Raw genomic sequence first — 18,457 nt, 5'->3', positions numbered from 1 at the left:
AAAATTGTGTAATCTCCTGTAGATGGCTTTAAAAATTGTGTAATCTCCTGTAGATGTAGATAGCACTGCTTCTTAATTTCCTGCAAATGTAGACGCCACCACCGCCGCAGTTGAAATTACATAACATCTCGAAAACAGGCAACTGGACATACAGGCAGGTTTGTTCGAATCTCTGAAAGGTCGTAAGTCGAATGTTCGTAAGTGGAGGAGTCCCTGTACTTGGAAGGAGCCACGACCACCGGCGGCGAGTGGACGAATTGTCGCGACTCGGCGTCACGGATCCGGTGAATGGCAGCGCCTCTAGTGGCTGTCACCTGACGACGTAAACACGTGACGTGTACGGCGCGTTCTCCGATAACGCGGCGGCAGGAGTTGCGTTCCTGAAAAACACCGCGTTATAATAGATGATGTATAATGTATGGGGGTAAAGCATAGTCCGCGCGATAACACGTGAGATGCGTACGCAGGCTGAACAAAGACTGAGGTGCGTGGGTAGCATCTAGAAGCATCCAGCAGCATCCCAATGCCTTGTCCGACGCTATGCCAAGGCAGCCGTACAAAATCGCGAGACGTACTTCCGTTCGCTCAATCGCGTTACATCCAATTCCCATCTGCGTTATGAAAACTGTGTTCCGTAATACATTAATCGCGATATATCCAATTTGCGTTATGAAAGTACACGTTATAGGAGAACGTATTGAACTCGTGGAATCAAGTGCTCAAGGATCGGACATTAATCTTTGCATTTTAACACTCCTGGACAACGATTAGTGAGAAAAAGGTCCCCGTTTGTAGAATGTGCCCTTCACGGTGCCAGCGTGTTTACTGCGGAATCAACTCGTGCGCGGAGCCTCCCCCCCCCCCCCCCGCTTTAAGCGTAATGCAATTTACACCTCGCTAATAAGCGATTATTAATTTTCGTAATTATTTTCAAATACCGAGAAAATCACGAGTGGAATGAGATGCCGTTGTGCCAAACTGATGACTTTGGGGAACAAAATAAAAAAAATATTTTTGGCGTCACGTAACAATAAAAGTGCCCCCCCCCCCCCCCGCATTGCTGAACTGTTGCGCCGATAATGCCCCGTCACATTTACGGGGACATCGGAGGAGCCAGAGAGTGGTGGCACCAAATAAAACCCAAAGTCCCTGACTTGTAGGTGGTGCCCAAATTGAATCAATTACAGCAGAGAGACAATCTGCCAGCGCAATTCAAATTAGCGCCATCAATCACACCACGTGGCCGAGCCTTTGCGAGGGCAAATGCATCGTCGCAAGAAACCGGCATTCTCACTTAACCCGCGGTGCGTTGGCCTCCGATGGAGTAATTTAACGGCCCTTTGCGGGCCGTTCCACTGCTGGATGATGGCCTCACCGAACGGCGTTCGTCATACAGTGTGGACTATTGAACTTCTTTCGCACCGTACGTAGCCAACCGCCGTGCTCATCGGAGTGTGCGGGGTGGAAGGGCAACAAACGAAACAAACAAAAAAAATGAACCCATAAAAACAAAGTTTTTCACTACAAATCCTTTATATGCGTGGCGGCTAGAGTCCTCTGGCTTGAGATGGCTGCCACCTATGGGTCAGACGATTGCCTGCCACCATTAAGCAATTGGTAATTAAATATTTAAAAAAAAAATTCCTAAAAAGTGTAACATTTTGGGAAAACATTTTCACGAAAATAAATTGTCACGCACAACGAGTCTGTGTGCAAAATGTCAGCTCGATTGTATCACGGGAAGTGGGTTAAAAAACGACCGAAAGATTTGCACGGTCGTAAACGCGCAAGCAAGCAAGCAAGTGAACTTAATATAAAGGATTTAAAAAAAGCACAGATCTAGAGGTAAAACCTCTGACCTGACACTTCAGATGTCCGTCACGTGGGAGGTATTTGACCATACTTCTCCACACTGTTCGGTGCGGGATGGTTGAAGCGTTGAGCTCGCCACTGATGCGAGCCAAATTGAAATCAGGTGGCCGGGTTCATAGTGAGCTAACCACTGTGCCACCGATCGTTCCTAATTTTTTAATCCAAGAAGTTGTGTTGGTGTTTTCATATTCAAAGACAAAGGTCCCCCCATATAGCCTAAAGCAGACTGTCGGGGAAAGTGCTATTTGCGAGCACCTATGAAGACCCGCACGGCACACGAGGGGGGTGGGCGGCCAGCACCACGCCCGACCGCCTTTGTCTCCCCAGTGGCGAAGTTTACACACCGCACAAGTTGCTGATTTGAAGCTGAGTCGACCTAGGAGAGGCTCAGGACTGGTTCAGATAATCATCACTGGTGTTGGCCGTGAGCGGGAATCGAACTCGGGTCGTCGGGTTTGTAGTGCAGCCGGCTCACCACTACACTACCACTGATCCCATACATGCACACACACGTACGTACACGCAGTCACATACGCAGTATAAGCTAATACAAAAAATGGACAACGTTATAGGGCTTTTGGTCTAAATGATGTATTGACTTTTAATGTTTCTACTTATCAAGAGTGCTATATTTTTCATATTGAATCAATCTGGCCACTGAATCACGAATCATTTCCACACACGCGTGTACGCACGCACACATCACTCACTCACGCCCATTAAACATATTACAATATACTTGGAAATTCCCACACCTATCAAATTACAATGATTAAATGCAACAATGGAGCTAAATCTAAACCACAGTAAATAATCATCCGCTAAAGGGCTTGGGTGTGGATGTGTGCCCCACTTGGTCTTGAGAATGCCAAGGCTCAAGGGTCGACCTTCACATTGCCGAATTTTAATTCACTTTCCTGAATGGCGCTGTGATTTTTTTTATTCATTTCACAAATTAGCTTCAAATGAGAGAAGAGAGGATGAATTTAAGTGCCCGCTTTAACCACGCTATGCCAAAAGTCCATCTCATAGCCAAGTTAGACGCCTCCCTTTAAATAATAAAAGGGACAAAAAAAAGTTTCCCCAGTCCATGACTCGAGGTCAATTTGCCGTTGCCGAGATGACGCCGAGGTGATTGACGTGCTGAGCTGAGACTGGTTATCCAGCAGGACCAGTGGAGGGAGGGAAAAAATGAAATAAATTAGTATTTTCTCTGGCACTGACTTCCAGTTTTGATAAATGTAATTATTGAAAATATTTGATGGGAGATATATGTATATATAATACAAACGTACATACACACGCGTGCATGCATTTAAACGTGGGCAGTGATCCAGACAGAAAGTGCCCTTGAGGTCCTCAGAAGTGCGTTGCGAGCGGCTTACGTGTAATATATATATCTCATTGCTCGCAATTACGGTCAAAAACTTTGCAGAGGACTTGTGATTCTCCACTAGGTTAGGAATACCGGCAGGGATGCAGTGGCCACTCCACCAATGAATTGCTCCCACGCAAGGCCGTAGCCATGGAGTCAACATTGGGGGGGACCAAATCTTCCACGGGGTGTGGGGGTGTCCCCCCCCCCAAAAAAGATCAAAATTTGAAAATAATTTCCTGCCTAAAATATTAAAAAATAATCACGAACAGATAGGATGGACTTTTTTTTCCAATAATGTCTAATAGTGTATTGTATTACATTGCTCTGTTTTTTTCTTTTTTTTATCTTTTCTTGTTTCAGTGTATGTAATGGCAGAGATTAGGGATTAATCAAGTACAACCATAACCACAATCACATAAACAGAAATCTATTTTATAGCAATATATTGGGGGGGGGGGGACATTTTGAGCGTATTTGAATATTGTGTCCCCCAATATATATTATAATTACGGCCTTGCTCCCACGTATGCACCAACGTTTTCGACGTGTGTGTGTCTACGTCGCTGTTCTACTAAAATGTAGAGCTTACTTTCACCTGTGCTTCGCCGTTTCATCTTAGAATTGCACAGATTTTTTTGTTGTTTGACGAGCGCACGTTTTGCTCACGACTGTTATTCACCCCGTCTTTTGCGAGTTGTACAATATTCCTTCAAGACCCCCGTACTCATTCTTTGCAAAGTCGCGATGTCTTTTTTTTGTTTTGTGTCTTTGTTGCCGCTGTTGCTGCTGTCTGCCTACGGTGGCTCACGCAGCCCCACGGATCTCCCGTGGGTATAATGACAGGGCAGGATGGCTACACGGGACGATCATCCGTGTCATACAAAAAAAATAACGTAAAACGTAACAACTTTTAAATTAGTTGGAGATCCATTCAAAGAGAACAGCGGGTGGATGGTCTTGAAAGCGGAAAAAGCCAGACAGTTACTGCATTTGAAAATGGTAATAGAACCACACCAACAACAACAACACAACGCCATCGCATTATTTACTTTGATGCCCGTTTACTCATTACCCACTTTTATCCTTTGCCGAGTCATTAATTACCCACCTCTTACCATTAACGTTTCACTACTCGCCCACCTACCTTTGTAGCCCTCGCCTGCGTTTGAAATCCACTCGGCGTAGGGCAGCAGAGCGGTGTGCCGGTATCAGGAATGTTTTCTGCCCACCCGAAGTCCGCTCAGCCGCGACAACCAGTTCAAGTTCAAGTTCATTTTTTAGGTATGGCCCTGTGAGCCGGCTCTTGAATCGGGTGCAACCGCAACAAACAAAAAACAAAAACATGAACAAAAAACATCTTAAAGTGAATATGTGACTAAGTGCAAACAGAAAATCCAAGAAAAGACAGCAAAATATTGCAGAAAAAAACACCGTACACCAACGCTGTGTACAAAAATCCCAGTGGGATACAAGTCAAACAACAACAACAACAACAACCATAAGACAACCTATATTAAGGCTGCGCTCCGAACCCCGGTCGAGCCAAGATCGATTCCCGCACACGATCAACGACAGCGGCAGCGAATATGTGAACAGGTTTCCGGGGACATGCCCCAGGCTCGGCCTCGAATTGTGTACATTGGTGCGCTGTGTACTGGGGAGACAAAGGCGGCCAGCAATGGTGTTGGCCTCCCACCGCTTCATGGGCGGTTCGCGAACAGCACTTGCCCCAACAGTCTGTGAAAGGCTACACGGGGGGGGATCTTTGTCTTTGTTACTGTGGGAGCAGCGGTGGGGCAGTGGTTAGTTGCCCCCGCGCCATCAACCCGGCGACCTCGGTTCGACTCCCGGACATGGACAACATTGGTGTCGAGCGACGTCTGAAACCTGAACGAGTATCTCTTCATTCTAGATTTGAAGCTTTCGTGACTGCAGGGATTCATCTTCTTGGTTCTTTCGGTAAAGTCACGTAGAAGGGAAAAAAAAAACATAATAAAATAATTCTCACGACGTTTCGACGTGCCGCGACTCTAAGCTTAAATATACGCTCCAATCCTGGGATGTTTCATTCAGACGCTGTCTGCCCGACAGACCTGGTCTTCACCTGAGGACGGCTGCTTGCGTTGTGGCCGAAACGTCGTGAGAATTATTTTATTATGTTTTATTTTTATTATTTCCCTTCTACGTGACTTTACCGAAAGAACCAAGAAGGAGTATCTCTTAATTCTAGATTTGAAGCTTTCGTGACTGCAAGGATTCATACTCTTAGGTTTTTTCGGTAAAGTCACGTAGGTAAAAATAAATAATAAAAACAAGTAATAAAATGATTGAAATAATAATAAAAAATAAAAATAACAAATCACGACGTTTCGGGCGCAACACAAGCGTCCGTCATCAGGTGGGACAACCACAGCAAGAAACAATTGCTGAAGTGGGCTAAAGTGACTATCTCTTAACCACTTTTCCTTTTTTTGTTTGTCTGTCGCTCGTTGCTGTTGCTGGTGTGCCGCGTTGTTGCAGGGTGCTGACGGGGAACCCCTTCCAGTGCTCGTGCGCCCTGCGCTGGCTGCAGCACATGCAGAGGGCAAACAGGGCCGGCCTGGCGCGCCAACGACTCACGTGCTGGGCGCCCGACCGCAACATCACCGTCCGCCTCGTCGACATGCAGATCTCCTACTGCCGTGAGACAGGGCCGGCTCGTTACGTCGCGGCGGTGGGGGGGGGGGCGGTGAACGGAGGGAGGGGGAAGGAGGGGGGCCCTACTAGGCTCGGCGTGTAGTGGTTATTTAATTTTTGTCGTTGTTTGGCCACGCCACGCGCTTTTTTTAGACGTGCGTTCTGTGGCCGTCTGGAACGTTCTTCCGTCCGTGCTGTTAGCGAGTAGCGCCTATGAAGGCCGGTGGGTGGCCAGCACCATGCCCGGTTGCCTTTGTCTGCCCAGTGGGCATGTTTATACACCGAATCTGGTACTCATTTGAGGCTGAGTCGACCTAGGGGAGGCCCAAGACCGGCTCAGATCATCGTCACCGGTGGTGGCCATGAGCAGGAATCGGTTCGTAGCGGCACCGCCTCCGTCATCCACCGTAAGCGGCACTCATAGGTGCTCGCTAACAGCATTCGCCCCAACAGTTTTTGGGGCTACGAGGAGGGATCTGCCTTTGTATTTGCTGGTACACACACAAGCCAGATTGCACACGCACACACGCGCGCGCATGAACTTACAAGCGGTCAAGCGTGCCAGGCGTGCGTACACACAGCCCCGGCCTGCTGTTGGAAGAAGAAGTGGAATGAGATTCAAAGTCACAGTCTCGTTCATGCAAGCGCCACGAGCTTAGGTGATGTCCACCCCTTCAGTTGACCTTCCCGAAAGTGACACCCAATGCATCTGATAGCCAGCAGGCGAGCAAATCTGAAACATTTGAGAAAAATCCACCAAAAAACGCAACACCCCCCGCTAGGCTGGCGTCACAACTCTGCCGCCCTTCGGCGTGCCCTCTGGGTTGTGCCCGCGCGCTCGTCGCCACGAGGGTCCGACGTTCCGCTCCACGCGCCGACCTCCTGAAGAAGCTCCCGGGGCGCGTGGAACGAAACGTCGGGCGCCGCGCCGGGACAGCACCAGGCACGAGCTGTACAACGCGTCGGGCTGCCATAGGCAAAGGTCTGCTGGATAGCCTCCATAGACTGCTGGGCCAAGTGCGGTTAGTGAGAGTGGCCTGCCGATGCTGGCGTGATGATAACAACACCGCACGCCCGGCCACTTTTGCCACACCGAGTTGCGATATTTTCACGCTGCGTCGGGTACCCCCTTTTCAAGGCTCGGTCGCACTAGGGGAAGGCCCGCCCGGGGACCGATTCGAATTATCACTCGCTCGCCGCGGTCGACATCAGTCTACCATCGGGGAGATCGGAGTCGGGGCCCCGTCGGCTTCCTTTGTCCGCCGGCGTATTTAACGGGCGGCGCTCGATTCCAGAACTGCCGGAGGTGAAGTTGGACCGAGAGACGGTGGTGGCGCGGGAGGGCGACGCCGTGTCGGTCACGTGCAACGTGTCGGGACACCCGGCTCCCGTCGTCAGCTGGGACACTCTGGACATCTCTTCCGCGCAGGTGCCGCAGGTAAATTGCTTCCACCTGAAAGATTTTATTTCGGAGTCTTGTGATGGACTAAAAAAAGAAATCTATCGCCAGGCCAATCTCTGACATGCTTCGGAGATTCCACCGCTCGGCAAGATTTCCGAACGGATTATCATGCCAACGGCGCTGATAAGCAAAGTTCAAAGTTCATTTATTAGGTATAGCCCTGTGAGCCATTCGGCTCTTGAATCGGGTGCAACCGCAACAAACAAAAAACAAAAGATGAACAAGAAAACATCTTAAAGTGACTATGTGCAAACAGAAAATCCAAGAAAAGACAGCAAAATATTGCCGAAAAAATCACCGTACACCAACCCTGTGCAAATATCCCAGTGGGATGCAAGTCAAACAACAACAACCACAAGACAACGACGTTTGAAACGAATTCGGGAAGAGGGAAAACATTTTTTTTCGATTTGACTAAAAATGTTACGCGTGTATATAATTTTTTTATTAAGTAAAAATGTGCTCCAACGTTCGAGCAAGCCTAAGTGTTCTATAATTTTCCTAAATGTAAAATTTCCTAACTGTTAATTTTCCTAAGTGTTCATTTTGATAATGATACGGTAATTATAATGTGAGTATGATTATGATGTATAATATAATTTAATTATAATTGAATATCTATATACGTACAATTAAATTATGATTTTTTAAAATAATTATAACTTTTCCTGAGCCTGAGTGTTCTGTAATTGTATTCACGCGCACACACACCGAGCGCACGCACGCGCGAGAACGCCCTAAAAAGGGAAAACCCATTCCTGCTTGCGGAGGGAGCTGGTAGGAACGTTGGTTTGCTCGGTCAATGGCCAGGGTCAACGGCCAGGGCGTGGTGTATTCCGCAAATATGCCCGACTGTGAGGGCGGGCACAAGCCGGCGTGAGTAGGTTAAACGTTGAGTTTTATAAGGGCACCACGGGGTGACCAGCCCCTCCCCACCCAGCCTCACCCCTCCCACTCCCCCACCCAGCCCCACCTTCCCCACCCAGCCCCTCCCCACCCTCCCCACCCAGCCCCTCCCCACCCTCCCCACCCAGCCCTTCCCCACCCTCCCCTCCCCATCCAGCCCCACCTTCCCCACCCAGCCCCGCCCCACCCTACCCTCCCCACCCAGCCCCCCCATCCCCACCCAGCCCCTCCCTGCACCATGGACAGACGGACACAATAATCCCATGTGGGCTGGTGTAACCAGGAGGTTCCTACCAGTAAAAGAAAGAGACTTAATGCGACGTTGTGTGTGCTTTTTTTCTTCATTCTGTTTTGAAGCCAACACGAAATGGTCAACTGAATGCATCGGAGTCATGCTCCACTGCGGGGGTTGAGTTGTTGTGGAAATAAGTGTGGGGAGCGCGGGGGGACGGGGGGGGTAGAGTCCAATAGGGGCATCCTTTGTGCCGTTGTGAAAATTACAATGGTCGTGCACGATCACGGACATATATTGGGGAAGTTAAAAGCTCGGGCGAGATAGAGGGAGGGTGTGGGAAACCACTCTACTTTGGCGAAACTGAAAACAAGAAAATAAAACGCATTTCTTTTTTTGTTTGGGTGGTGAGGGGGGAGGGTTGGCGGACACCTTAAAGTGCGGTAGATCTTGCGCGTTGCTGCAACAGCGTTCCGTGCGCATTCAGAAATGAAATAATGAACAGAAGACAACACTACCCCCAGCGAACGCAGCGGCGGCGAAAACGTGACCACGTCTCCAGATGAAGGGGTCATCTTGAAGCGCGAAGCGTGGCTGGGATTCACGTTTTCGTTTTTTTTTCGCCCACGTGGGCTCTGTTGTGCACGCATGTTATCCTTATGAGTGGATCCATTATCTGAGCCGTGACCTCTCTGTTCCTTACCTTGGTTATTAACGTACCTTTTTGAGTCGAGAGAGTTTTTTTTTAAAATAACATTGTATCGCCTGTTGTCAAGCCACTGTTGGATGATTGTTTAGTTTTTAGTTTGTTGTCCTTCCGCCCGCAACCTCCCGTTAGGATGATTGGCTACGTATGGCAAAAAATTACAAGGCCCTCCCCATGCCATGAGTCATGAGAGTCGTCTGACCATAGTTCACCGACGACGGTGGCCAGTGCGCGGTTCGATGAAGGTGGCGTAATGGGGTTGGGTGGGGTGTTGGGAGGGAAATTCAGGTACCACTCCCCCACCGATGTTAGCTATGGCATAGACACCAAACTCAGGTCACCGGGTTCATAGCGCGGCGCTCCACTCCACTGCGCCGCCACTCCTACACACGCTGCACGCCCATCCTGCACGCGTATCGCGTGTCAGCCACAGACAAGATATTGACCAACGCATTCGGCGGACTTCACGTACGTGTATGTACGGACGCACTGAACTTCTTTCGCACCGTATGTAGCCAACCGTGCTGATCGGAGATGCGGGGGAAGGATTGCGGGTGCCCGTGCCCATCACGTCCTGCCAACAATCCTTTCCCCCCGCACCTCCGATGAGCACATTTGGCTACGTACGGTGTGAAAGAAGTTCATCGTACATGCGGTGACTCGTGAAGCTTGGAGCGTGCGTGTGTTCACATTGCGTGGCCCCCCGTTTGTCGCCCCAGGTCGACTTGTTGTCAGAGTCGGTGACTGCCCTGCGCCTCTTCAACATCTCGTGGGAGGACAACGACAAGATCGTGTCGTGCGTTGCGGAGAACATCGTGGGACAGACCCAGGCCTCTGTGTACCTCAACGTGCAATGTACGTATCCCCCGGGTGCACGATGGGCAGCGTGCGGACAGCCCGCTTCTACATCAGCACTCGATGAATGATGGAGCAGACAATATGCCCACCCGTCTCTCCTACATGAAAAAATATATCTAAGTTTTGAGATACCTTTGTATTTTGACACGATATGAAATCAAAGTGTACGATTTAACGGTGGTTCTGAACATGCGGGCAGCATTTTTTATAATGCCCTGGCATAAAACGACAAACGAATATCAGAGATATTTGGATCAGCATATGTACTACTTTTTTGCAAGCTGTTAGTGTAGTGTTTAGCTCGCTCGCTATTTACTTAGTGAACTGGGTTAGAGCCCTAATCATGGCTCTAACATGTATGTATGTATGCATGTTGAAAATGTTTCGCACCCAGCATCACCACCGTGCTAATCGGAGGTGCGGGGGAAGGACAACAATCTAAACACAACAACAAGCAGTTCTAAAGAAATTCGTTCTTCGCAATGCACAGCTCCAGTGTCTTCCTGATATCGGAAGGAAGAGCGTTCCAGACTACCGCAGAAGCGCATCTGAAAGCGCGCGATGTGGTCACCGTCTTTGTTCGGTGGTTAGCGAAACGCTGCTGAGAGGACGACCGGAGTTTGCGTGATTTTTTTTGCTTCTTGACGTATTTCCTTGTTATTCACAAACTTGCTCTCCGCGATCGTGGCTATCTGTCAATCGCACCTGGAACTTTACACGATTGCATCGAGAGAGAGACAGAGAAAGTGATGGATGAAAGGATGAGAGATCAAGTGATGAGATAAAGTGATGAAAGAGAATGTAATGGGAGAAAGTGATGAGATTAAGTGATAATATAAAGTCATGGGATTATCTTCACGTATTTAATAGCTTATTTACGTATTTATTTAATGCAATTCCAAACAAAAGATAATTAATCCGCGAAATTTGCAATCCATGAGCATCTGTGGAACGTATGCCACGCGAATAACAAGATAATAATTCCATCGGCCGCACGGCCATACGCAATATTTTTTATATTATTTCAGAAGCATTGGTTTAATACAAGCAACTCTAGACCGGTTTTTACATTCAGTGTCTCATGAGGCTTGCTTAAACAAATGCTGGCGAACTGTAATATATATATCGGCTGGGGAGTGGTGGTGTATCGGTTAGCGCGCTGTGCTACGAGTCCAATTACTCGAGATCAAATCCAGCTCACGGCCAACACCAGGGACGATTATCTGAACCAGTCCTGGGCCTCCCCTAGGTCGACTCAGCCTCAAATGAGTACCTGGTACGGTCTGTAAACATCGCCACTCGGGAGACAACGGCGGTGGTGCTGGCCACCCACCCCCTCGTGTGCCATGCCGGTCTTTATAGGTGCTCGCTAACAGCACTTGCCCCAACAGTCTGTTGAGGCTATACGGGGAATCTTTGTCTTTGTATATAGGCAACACACTTTCTATGTTAGATGTGGGTCCTAGTTCGCGTAAAAAGTATAATGTACATTAATAATAATTAAAAAAAATTAGTGCGTAGATACAATTATGGGAAGGAGGTGCATTGCCCGCTTATTTTGTTACATATGCAGCGTTCTCCACAACGACACTATTGATTACTCCCTACAAAGCTTAAGGTCACTCTTTCAAGATTAATGGCCTGTAACTCAGTTCCAGGAGACACTTTTGTTGCTCGAAAACGAGTCTGCTGGGTTTTTTTTCGGCGGGGTTATAACAATTCATCCCCACTCCTCCGATTCCGGCGATGCGATTAATTTGTCACGACTCCGTGGGGCCGTGTGATTTGATTAAATAATCGATATTGGTTTTGTATCTTTTTTTGGCCGGCCAGTTTGTGTCCCGTTTATTTTTCATTTTCGTCTCGCTCGCACATTTCTGTCCGAGCCATTGGCGTAACTGTAACGACGGCGTATCATTTTCTAGTTAGATTTTTGTTGCTATTTCTTTTATGCCTGATGATGATTGCTTGTGTTGCAATCGAAACGTCGCAATATGTTATTTTATTTTAATTTATTATTTTATTTTTAGACGTGACTTAACCGAAAAGAACCAAAGAACACAACAAATATATTTGTACATACACGCGAAATTGATTCCGTGAATCATCAGCCAAAATAATCTAAATTATTAGACATGTCGATGAATACTGAAACCATAACTTTTTTTTGTAATCACATCCTTTGACAAGGCTTCTCTCATATTCTTGGTTCTTTCGGTAAAGTCACGTAGAAGGGAAAAAAAACCAATACAAATTATCACGACGTTTCGACTGCAACACAAGCAATCATCATCAGGTGTGAAATCCACAGCAATACATTTTCTTTCTGTAGAAAGGAAATTATAAAATGTTTTTCTTGCCGTGGATTTCACACCTTGATGATGATTGCTTATGTTGCAGTCGAAACGTCGTGAGAATTTTTATTGTTTAATATTTTTATTATTTTATTATTTCCCTTCTACGTGACTTTACCGAAAGAACCAAGAATATGAATCCCTGCAGTCACGAAAGCTTTACATCAAAATTTAAGGCTTCTCTCGTCTTTACTATGATTTTAATCGATTCCTGTCTGGTTGAAGAAAACATATCTGCAGAAAATTGTAAACAGCCTCTAAGATGATGTCTTTTTGGTGAGAAAAAATAACAACAATGATTTGTTTTTGATGTGGCACAAGATGTCTTAGCAGCTGGCCTGCAAGCGGGCATTAGTCTGCCAGTAGGGGGCGATCACCGCTGCTGTGTGGTCTAGTCTAGGGGCACCCCCAGTGTCAGCTGTCCCTGTGCATTAGTCTGCCAGTATGGGCGATCCCCGCTGCTGTGTGGTCTAGTTCAAGTTCAAGTAAATTTATTAGGTATAGCCCTGTGAGCCATTCGGCTCTTGAATCGGGTGCAACCGCAACAAACAAAAAACAAAAACATGAACAAAAAAACATCTTAAAGTGAATATGTGACTGAGTGCAAACAGAAAATCCAAGAAAAGACAGCAACATATTGCAGAAAAAAACACCGTACACCAACGCTGTGTGCAAAAATCCCATTGGGATGCAAGTCAAACAACCAACAACAACCACAAGACAACTTAGATTAAGGCCATCAGTCTAACTCTGTACTACAACAACACAAACATGGCCAAACCAATACACTTTTCGAAATCACCAAAATAAAACCAATGAAACAGTGATCATAGGAACTGTGACGGAACTGTGACGGAATTTTCTAGTCGAGGGGCACCCTCAGTGTGAGCTGTCCCTGTGCATTAGTCTGCCAGTAGGGGGCGATCACCGCTGCTGTTTGTGTATAATCCCAATTGAGTAATATTCGGGCAAATAAGAATAGGTTTTGCCCTTTCTGCCATTAAAACAGGAGGTGTTAAGATGATCGAACACCAAATAGATACTCTTAGGTTTTTTCGGTAGAGTCACGTAGGTAAAAAAATAAAATTTAAATTAATAAAAGTAATAATATAAATAAAATAATATAATATAAAATAATATTTCTAAATAAAATAAAATAATATTTCTATTATTACTTTCATTAATTTTTTTATTATTTTTTTTACCTACGTGACTCTACCGAAAAAACCTTAGAGTATGAATCCTTGCAATCACTATAGCTTCAAATCTAGAACCAAATAGTAGTAGGTTTTTACCCTTTTAAACTGGTACAAAACTGACACCTTTATTCAAGGCAGTTTTGTACCAGTTTAAAAGGGTTAAAACCTACTACTATATTTTGCCACTGGTAAAAGAGATCTCATAGTAGAACCAAATAGATAACTTTTTGCAAGGCATAAAAGTCTACATTAACCACACGTATTTGTGGCAGACTTGATACCTTGCAAAAGGTATCTATTTGGTCTTTGAACATACTAACACCTCCTGTTATTTTTTGCCAGAAACAATAATTTTTGTTGATACTGGCAACAACAACAACAACAAAACATTTTCGTATAGATATTCGGGTAACTCTTCAAATTTTGGGGGGAATTTGAAGAGTGAAGCCGGCAAACAACGGATCGACGTTCACCATGGAGCGGGGCTGCACGCAGTGACATTTTTTGCGGTTAACGCAAACCACGGTTAAATTTCGATTTAAAGCTTTCGTGACTGCAGGGATTCATCTTCTTGGTTCTTTCGGTAAAGTCACGTAGAAGGGAAATAATAAAATAATAAAAATAAAACATAATAAAATAATTCTCACGACGTTTCGGCCACAACGCAAGCAGCCGTCCTCAGGTGAAGAACAGGTCTGTCGGGAAGACAGCAACGTCGTGAGAATTATTTTATTATGTTTTATTTTTATTATTTTATTATTTCCCTTCTACGTGACTTTACCGAAAGAACCAAGAAGACAAACCACGGTAACAACCAGGGCAAGCACGCCGGAATGGAACCCGCAAACCTCGGCAAAACAAACCACCGCTGTGCCGTTGTTGTCACCACAGCACGTACACAAAGAACGTACTGAAACTACACGAGTCGGTCAATGGAAAGAGAACCAAACAGTATTATTTGGCCGCCAGCCACACGGTGCACACTTTAAACGAACCCCTTGAAACGTGGCGAGCCGCTACCACACTCCAGTCGTCGTGAATATTGGCCCACATCAAAAACGAAAACAAAGAGTGGCCCTCCCACGTTTGTGAATTGATTGGAGTCGAGCAGCAGCTGCTGCGTGCCCCTAAACGTGCTTGGCCTGCCACCTGAAACGCTCTTAGGAAACACGGAGTCTCCGATACACGGAGTCTCGGATGCACGTCAACACAGCATCGCTGTTGCGTGATCCTGCGGGTACTGGAGAGGAGTGGTTAGTTATTCCCTCCGACTCCCCGCTCTGCTTTCAATATTTTAGTTGTTGTTGCCGTCGTTGTTACTTTTTCGTTTACTTTTGCTTTTTGCCCGTCGATTCCGGCATACGTTCTTCATATTTGTGAGCGCCCTTCAAAAAATGGCATTTGAGTGCAATGGTTGCGCTTCGTTCTAGATTTGAAGCTTTCGTGACTGCAAGGATTCATATTCTTAGGTTTTTTCGGTAAAGTCACGTAGGTAAAACATTAAAATTAATAAAAGTAAAATAAAATAAAAATCACGACGTTTCGGAGGCAACACAAGCTTCCGTCTTCAGGTGGAACCGTCACAGCCACGACAGCTGTATCAAGTAAATGAGAGATTGCAAGAGCTACCACTCCGTATATATAATGGTTGAAGAGGGGGGAAGGGCCAAGTATGGCACACTTTTTTATTCATATGGTAAGGTGAGGCTAACAATAGTGTGAAAAGGAGAAAACAGCTAAACATGGTAAAACAAGCCTGGCTGTCTATCAATAACCTATAATAGTTGTCTGTCAAATAAGTGTAGTTAAATCTTTTTTTTTGCTTCGTCCTGCGCATGGTCGCACTTTTACCTTTGCTCAGTCGGTGTCAGCCGCTGACGTCGTGATGGGTTTCTCTTTTCATTCCTGTTGCTCCATGACCCCCCCGCGCCCCCTCCCCCCGCCCCCGTACCGTCCCCATCCCGCTGTAATATGCACTGATGTCCACTTTATCGAGGGCGATAGTGGCGCCTAATATAAAGATTGATTGATCGATAATGAACGAGGAGGCGGGATTCTGCCGTGGGGATGTCAACCGCGCTCTGGACACACACGGGCAAGGCTCTCATCTTAATAGCGAACGACAGACAAAGGCGTTCAATAATTCATGCGGACGCGCGAAAATGCTTTTCTTTAATTAAATGATGAATGAGGACGATAACTACCTCGCTCCTTATTAAATGCTTACTCTTTGCAAGTGCATTCATTCTCACGAAGCGACACGCCCATGACCACGCCCACCACGAATTGGCGCAGGTCTGGCCGGCTCTTGCCAAGCTAAGCAAGCGTTGAGGCTGGAGAGTGCCTGGCATGGGCGATCGCTGTGCACGAGCGGGTGCTGCCGGGGGGCGGGTGGTGCGGGCAGTGCACCCAGTTATCGTCCGATATTTCTGAATTTCATTTCTTGATTCTACGCTGCTCACCTTCACCAACCGGCACGCCAACCGAGCCGTCAAACAAAGTCCCCGCGAGGAACACACCTCGCCGCGGCCTTTGTCCAGCGGTGGATTGACGAAGGGCGCCCGCACATCGCCCACGCTCCACACTGGAGAGGCGTCAAGCTCCCTGCGCCCTCTTGCTCACCCTCCCTGGCCATGTCCCTCTCATTACCGCCTCCTCTCCTCCATCCTCTGGCTGCTTGGTCGCTCACCCGCTGCCTTGAGAGCATTTTTCCTTACATTTTTCCTTTTTATTTTCACTTTAAAAATTTCCTTCATTTTTCCCTACTTGTTCTCCTACTTATCCCCCTTCTTTTGTTCCTTTTTTATTTTTCCTTTCTTTTTTTCCTTCTTTTTTCCTTCCTCACCGACTTTTCCCCCTTCTTTTGTTCCTTTTTTATTTTTCCTTTCTTTTTTTCTTTCTTTTTTCCTTCCTCGCCGACTTTTCCCCCCTTCTTTTTTCCTTTCCCCCCCCCCCCTAAATTTTTCTTCTTTTTTTCCTCCCTTACAATTTCTGCAACCTGCGTTTCGGATGACTTCGTCGCGTGTCACCGTCGACGTCGATTGTGACGCCCCCCCCCCGTGGCCCCGTCGCGACTCCCACGGCCCCCCTCGTCACGCGGCACAGTCGTTACGGAACGCGCGCACATTAAGCCCGCGTGGCTCTCTCTCTCCTTTGGCGATGCAGAGCGGTCGCGTTCGCAAACCGTAGGCCGCACTGAACTTTTAAGTCTCAAAGTTGGGCCTGGGTCGGACTGCGCGTACTGTGCTTTACGTAGGTGCGACGTTGAACTGCTTCCGCACCTGCGCGTAGCCAACCAACGGTCCTCCGTTGACTTATTGCGCAATTAATTAATGAATGAGCCCTATGCAGCAATTTGCAGGAGATCTTTCAATATTAGGACGTTTGGCCAGTACCGGTTCCGCATTGTATAGTTGTTTTTTTTAGCTATGGGAGGTAATGGGAAAATTCCAACCCCCTATTTCGTGTGAGAATATGTATGTGTGTTTTAGCTGTCTCACTGATAAACATATATAATAATTCCCCGGTACCTATCGCGAGTGAATTATGTCCAAGTTTCTCTTTCTCTCACTTCGTGTCAAGGCATTGTATCATTTGCATGGTAATGAAAAGACCGGCGCCACGAGGCTGTGGCCAGAATGCTCAAATAGATGTCTGGGTTTTACGAGTTTTATTTTATTTTTACTTCGCCCTGCCTGGAGGATTCATCGCTCATATAATGAGGTGTGCTGCTCAAATGTTGTTAGAATGCCCTGAATTAGTGATATGGGTTTAGAATGAGCTTCCCCTCCGCCCCCCCCCGGTCCCCCCCCCCCCACCCCCCCACCCCGTATAACTAAGCATATCGCTTTCCTGTATCTGCAGCACGACTGCCGAAAATAAAGGGATGCAGTTTGCATGAAAGAACAACCAAAGGAAGAGACTCAATTAGACGTTTTAAATACAATATACCGTCTCGTTGATGACCAGCAATGATAATGATGATGACGACGACGATGGCGGAAGGGGCAGCTGATGGAAGGAACACGTCCCAGAGGATGACCGGCGTGCAGATGGAGCGATAAAACGCACGTGCAGGTGCTGGGAGAGTTGTTACATCCGGGGTCGTGCGAGAGATGGTGACGGCTCAGGGGTGAGAGAGGGGGTCGGTGGGCTTGGATCAGGCAGTGGATTGACCATGGCTGATGACGACGATACACAACCCTGGCTTTAGGAGTACGATTTACACGCAGTGGAGTGTCGTTTACGGCGCCGTGAATTCACGGACGTTGTTGCACGTACTCCGATGGGACGTATTCGGGTATGAACACTAGATGATGATATTCAAATTGTCCGACGTACTCAACTTGCGTTATGGCAGCACATAACGGGGTTTTTTTTGCGTTAGATTGCGTAAATATAAATGTGCCGTTCAACCCGCCACCACCGGGCACAACCAATTAGTAAGGGTTGTCACGTCAACAGAGTAAACCCACAACATTTACTATCTTGTGGGTTTACTCTCCAACACACCAGTGTGCTGAAGCAGCAATTAATTGGCATGTTCTGTTTACGTGACAAACCTTACTTATTGGCTGTGTCTGGTGGTGGCGAGTTTAACGACGCATTTGTATTTACGCGATCTAACAAAAAAATACCCTCTTTTGGATACTATTAGTCGCGAAAGCACGCCAATCGCATTATGCTCGCCCTTAATTTATCATATTTCTTGAGAGCCGGTGTTTGCGTTCAGTTTGTTGTCCTCTCTCTCGCCCTTCTGATGAGCATGGATGGCTACGTAGGGTGTGAAGGAAGTTCACGTACTTATCATTTGG

At 46.9% G+C, this 18,457-nt stretch overlaps 1 protein-coding gene across 1 annotated transcript in view; it reads left to right on the top strand.

The window, feature by feature from the left end:
• The window catches only part of LOC144734829 (BDNF/NT-3 growth factors receptor-like), a 280,911-nt gene that overhangs the window by 103,202 nt on the left and 159,252 nt on the right, over positions 1–18,457 (top strand). Inside the window, exons 5-7 of the mRNA XM_078617227.1 lie at positions 5,771–5,931; positions 7,222–7,364; positions 9,952–10,087. Of these exons, the coding sequence (XP_078473353.1) occupies positions 5,771–5,931; positions 7,222–7,364; positions 9,952–10,087 (440 nt within the window). The remainder of the gene's footprint in view (positions 1–5,770; positions 5,932–7,221; positions 7,365–9,951; positions 10,088–18,457) is intronic.

This window comes from Lampetra planeri, chromosome 53 (assembly GCF_965212315.1).
Source record: "Lampetra planeri chromosome 53, kcLamPlan1.2.h2, whole genome shotgun sequence".
Classification (NCBI taxonomy): domain Eukaryota; kingdom Metazoa; phylum Chordata; class Hyperoartia; order Petromyzontiformes; family Petromyzontidae; genus Lampetra; species Lampetra planeri.
The sequence above is the reverse complement of the archived record's forward strand: the minus strand, read 5'-3'. Positions and strand labels throughout refer to the sequence as shown.